This window comes from Ceratina calcarata, unplaced genomic scaffold (genome assembly GCF_001652005.2).
Source record: "Ceratina calcarata isolate Rehan_Ccalc_2016 unplaced genomic scaffold, ASM165200v1 scaffold301.2, whole genome shotgun sequence".
NCBI lineage: Eukaryota > Metazoa > Arthropoda > Insecta > Hymenoptera > Apidae > Ceratina > Ceratina calcarata.
Window position 1 is genome coordinate 813,179 of NW_017152577.1, and position 5,021 is coordinate 818,199.

The 5,021-nt window shown below is 42.7% G+C and overlaps 1 protein-coding gene across 1 annotated transcript; it reads right to left on the reverse strand.

Annotated features, from left to right (window-relative positions):
* Nucleotides 1-2,898: 2,898 nt before the first annotated feature.
* On the reverse strand, nt 2,899-3,468 carry LOC108624169 (cytochrome b-c1 complex subunit 7). The gene is made up of 2 exons (XM_018023281.1): nt 3,233-3,468; nt 2,899-3,094 (listed from the first exon to the last, which is right to left on the reverse strand). Exons 1-2 carry the CDS (start codon nt 3,466-3,468, stop codon nt 2,899-2,901), a joined length of 432 nt encoding a protein of 143 aa, XP_017878770.1.
* Between the last annotated feature and the right edge of the window lie 1,553 nt (nt 3,469-5,021).

Below are 5,021 nucleotides of genomic sequence, written 5' to 3' on the forward strand. Positions count from 1 at the left end.
AGTTAGTACAAAGGTGAGGCATGAAGCGTGAATTTATTATCAGACTTCATTTATTACCGCGAGCAAGATGATTTCTAATTAACGCGCGGAACGAGGAAACTGTCGAGCTCGATCGTCCATAATATATCCGATTAGCGCCCGTTCATCGATATCGGCGAATCCAACTAGTCCCAATCTCGGACAAAGCCTCGTTTCGCGTTAATTGATCGCGTAATCTGCGAATACCTCCTCGCCAGTCTCGACGAAGGTGCGAAGCTTCCACGTTCCTCGCGTGTTCCAGCAATAAACGAATCTGAAACAGCGGTCTCCGAGTCAAAGATCGAGTCGTCCTTGTTATAATATGGCTTGCAACAACGTAATTAGGCTCAATCGAATCCCTGTTATCCGGGTTTCGAAATTGAACGCGATTCTGTGGTCACGCGACATCTCACGCGTTTCGTGGTTGACCGATCAAATAGACGTTGCGTTCACTGTTAGTTACGAAAGGATAAACCCGTACTGTTGGATAAATAAGGTGTAACTCCGTAGGTAATATGTTACGTAAATTACAGATATAGTATTTTAAATATTAGTTTGTCAAAGAGTACTTTTACGATTCGAATAAAATATTCTTTGGCTGTGGTAGAGCTTAAAAAAGCCCTAAACATTGATAATGATAGTATGTAGCTGTAGTTGTCAGATACAAAAAAGGATCTATGCAATTTCCTTGTAACTTCACTTGTTGAGGAATAATTGGCGACGAGTGAAATAATTAATCGATAAGTCCTGAAGTATTCAAGGTAGAAGAAAAGTGTATGCAACCTTTCTTGCNATTAATCGTACTTAACTCGTTAAATATTGAAGTTAAAAGATAAAGTCATAGAATATTTGTCCCAAGGACCCTGAATCATTACCCCAAGCTGTAGAATTATCATTTAAACATTATAAGCATCTTCAATCATTTCTCACTTATGTGTTTTATTAAATGATCAAATGGGCTACTGTTAAAACTCAGGAGTTATCGAATGGCGTTCGGGTAAAGTTAGCTATCCACCTCTTTGTTTCCAGTTGAGTAGTCGAACTCATTCGCACTGTGTGGAGTGTAATAATCGGCCTGGGCTCAGGACATTGAACGTCTTATTTAGTGTCGGTCGGAATTAACCGAATCCTATCCCGACGGGTTATGATCTTGATAGAACCCCTCTGAAACTTTTTGTCGTCACGGACATAACTTTCTAATTAAAAGTATTTTCGAGATTAACGAAACGAACGGTATATTACTGTTTTTTCCTGACTCTGTCAAAACATTTCTGGGGCGTTTCCAGGGGTACAGAAACCGCGATAAGCTATCTAGTATTAAGTATTATATATGAATAAACTACCATTTAGCCAACCGGATTGAAATTAAAAATTGATCACATACATAAATGATCATGAAATCCTCATTAAACAGTTTCCGAATTTTCATAAATGTGGCAATTGGAATATCTGGTTATAACAGAAATTTCGAGGATTTATTGATACAATAAAGGAAGATATTCATGAAAAGTAATTACATTTATCGTATCAATTGCCTTTTATAAAACAATCACGGTTTTTCAAGCTTCAATTTTGTAATTATCTATCGACATGCACGCGTGTTTCTTGACAAAGGAGCAGTATCAATATAATTAATATGGAATATTGTAGATCCGGAGAGTTAACAATAATCTCCTGTTCAATTTGTGACCCACGTAATGACGTATTAAAACTCATAATACTCCAATATGTTATCCGAAAATCATTAAATGTTAATTCAGACTCCGCCACACGATTACGTTATGTAAATAATTACTCCATTAAAACGGACACTGTTTCCAGCTCTACTAACGAGTAGGTCTCGTCGACGATTTTTCGTCGACAAATAAAAAAGTCGCAAAAACAATCGCGAGACATTATAACAATTTGTCAATAATTAAACGGTAATTATGCGGGCGGGAATCATTTCGGTCAATAACGAAGTGGAAATATTTACGGGCAAAAGCGTTTTGAATACGTGGCTGAAATCCTGTCTAGGTCAGCCACCGTGGTTTTCAAGAGACTCCTTGTTGGAGCCTCGAAGCGCGCCGTACCGCGCGCGTGATGCACTCGAAGAAGCAACTTTTCGAATCCGCAGAGCAACGTCCTACTTGAATGCGTGTGGTCCGTATAATTAAGGCTGCGAGATAACGAAGCTATCGTCGGGAACCATACCCTAACTCCGTCTAGTTTCATCGTCGTCTTTCAAGAAAATACTGAATCAAATATAAGTCTTGTGAATTGCAGGATTACCAAAACTGGTTTCGATTGATACAGAAAAATTTCTTGAGTAAAACTAATACAAAAATCGAAACAGGTTTCATTTTATCGTGTCTGCTGCGATTGCTGTAACAGGCAATGTACAGGCCTCTTATTCTGGATCAAGCATGAGTCCTGTGAATTGACGAATTATCAAACATAATTTGGATTGATTTAGGGAACTTTATTGAGTAGAAATAATTAAAAAATCCAAGCAGCTTTCGTTTTATCGCCTGCCATTATTATAGCCCCATCGTCTCTTACTTTGAATCAAACACAGATCTCGTATATTGATTTAGCAAAAATGGTTTTAATCTCTATCGGGAAATTCATTAAGTAGAAACAGTAAAAAAATTGAGGGAGCTTATATATCTTCGCCTCTATTATATCCACGTCGTTACTCTATGGCAAAGGCTGTTCGCACAAAGCATCGTATCTTCTTTGCATTGATGGATGCCGTTATATTAGGCCCGCGTTGAATTTCGTTAAAGCACAGAGAATGGTGTACATTGTACATCGAAGGCCTGGTCGTCCTTCAATATCGTTTCACGGGCGGCTCATACATATTTCGATCACTGAATGGAAGCGTTCCAGGATACGTGACTATTTTAACTCATGATAGGGCCAATCGTCCTCCGCGTAATTAGGGCAGCCAAACTCGTAAATCTCCGTCTTTTCCGCGTTTATTTCCTGTATGTACGGTTGCAGATATCGATATTCCAAGTCCTGCTCGTACGTGATCCATTTTTCTCGGGGCAGGTACTGTTTCAATACGTCCAACTGCAACGCTCGTATCAACCTGGAAATAGCTGGTTTAATTCTCGCAGGCTACTCGGGGATTTACGCATAGTTTCGCCTTGCAAATACCGCGAATCGAATATTCAGAAGCCACGTACGGTGGGAATTTCGTTCCCGCCCGAACCGTGTGTAATCCCACCTGAAATTTCTCGCGTCCAACACGTCTTTCGGCAATCGACGTAACGCCTCATGAACAACGGTCGGCTCGTAATCCAGCACATCATCCGTATATAGACCGTACCGTTTGTAAATGGCCAGCTCGAACCCGAGCTTCCTCATTCTATATTGCCAATTGCTTTGCCCGCCTCCCTTTTGACTTCCGTAACGCTTGGTTAAACTCGCGGCGGGCCTCAGTATTTTCAATATCCTCGACATCATTCACGATGTAATCCTAAAAGCGAGGAAACAATCGACTTTCGATCGAGTCGGACGATATCGACGTTCCTCCGAAGTTTCACGGTTATAAGTTGCCCGTTGATCTTCGATAAACTTCGAAAGAATCGTCGTTGACTTTTAATCGCGGCGCGAAAGAGGAAAGGACGGATTCGGTACGAATTGAACGAGAGGTGAAAGTTTTAAAGCGTTCTTTATGAAATTACCGGATAGACAATGCCCCGCGTGAAAACGCTTTGTTACTCCGGTACTAACGGCGGGCAAACACCAAGAACGGCTGGAGGAGCGCGGGCGACGCTCGTCAGGAAGAAAGATTAGACCCGTTGCTCGACGATACACTTTCGCCAAGTTCCCGGCACGATTACCCCCGCGGGAGCTTAACTCTGTTTAAAATTCAACTTCCCTGCGTGGCCCGTCCATTACGGTACGTAGACTCTTCCAATTTTTTTCCGAAAGAAATTGAATTCCACGGAGGACATCCCATGGTACGGAGCGACGACTTGTTTGTCGCGTTTAATGAATGAACCATGAAGACTGTGCTAACTCGTCTGAGAGACTGTAAATCCGATCGAGAACTTTAATAATTCTTTTGTAATGCGCGTCTCGAATGAAACTTTCAAATGGTTTAGGTGCAAGAAAGATTAGAAGTTTATGTACGTAGATGCGGGGTTAAAAAAATGAAGACGCATCTTGACGGGGTGTTTTAAAGAGGCGAACACCCGAGGCGCGGGAAGATGGTTGTTTGCCAGGATTCAAATGCCTGCATCCGGCACTATCTCACTCAGATTCCCACTGCCGTGTACAAAGTGTTAAACATTAAAATACGACGGAAAATGGAAAAGGAAATTATTCTTGTACAGTGTTCCACGGTGTCCGGACCGGAGAGACGTTCGTTCTGCCGTGCCGATTTATGCGAGAGATCAGGCCGAGACAAGCCGGCCGGGCGCGTGTACGTTTCCTCTGGGAATATCGAAACTCGCAGGAGACCGTGTATAGGAGTTAGAAGAGGATTTATGTCGGTGGCACGTTACCAACCGTGGCACTGGCTGACCACCCCTTTATCGTTCCCTCTGTCCAGCTTCCGCTCGTTTCACATACACCGCTGTACCCTTTCGATGGATCTCCTCGGTTTTCTCGAAACGTCAGACAAAAATTGATAATTCCTTCCTCGAATGCTTAAGCATTCTCATTCGGTTTGAACATACCTATTTCTCGCATAAGACTGCCATAAGTAATAGCTTCTGGGCGCCCTACGTTTTTTCTTTACGATTTATACACGTCAACGTGCACGCGTGCAATCTACGGCATGTCACAGGAGAGTTTCAAACGGAAGAGAACCCATTCGTCTCTCGCCGGGACGCGGACTCGTCCACGCGAGGATCCACGCGAATTTCTAGCCGACAAAGTGGCGGTGGCGGGAAAGTTTCCTGCTCGGGTTTACAATTCAGAATGCCGCGTCGCTTTGACGCGCGCGTGGAAAAGTTGGATTTTAGCTTCCGGGGCTTCCGCGGAGAGTCTGGGATGAAGGACGCTTC

Coding starts and splice junctions, on each gene's coding strand:
- LOC108624169 (XM_018023281.1), bottom strand. CDS start 3,468: ATGTCGAGGATATTGAAAATACTGAGGCCCGCCGCGAGTTTAACCAAG. Junction 3,095..3,232: donor TTGGACGCGAGAAATTTCAG/GTGGGATTACAC, acceptor AGCTATTTCCAG/GTTGATACGAGCGTTGCAGT.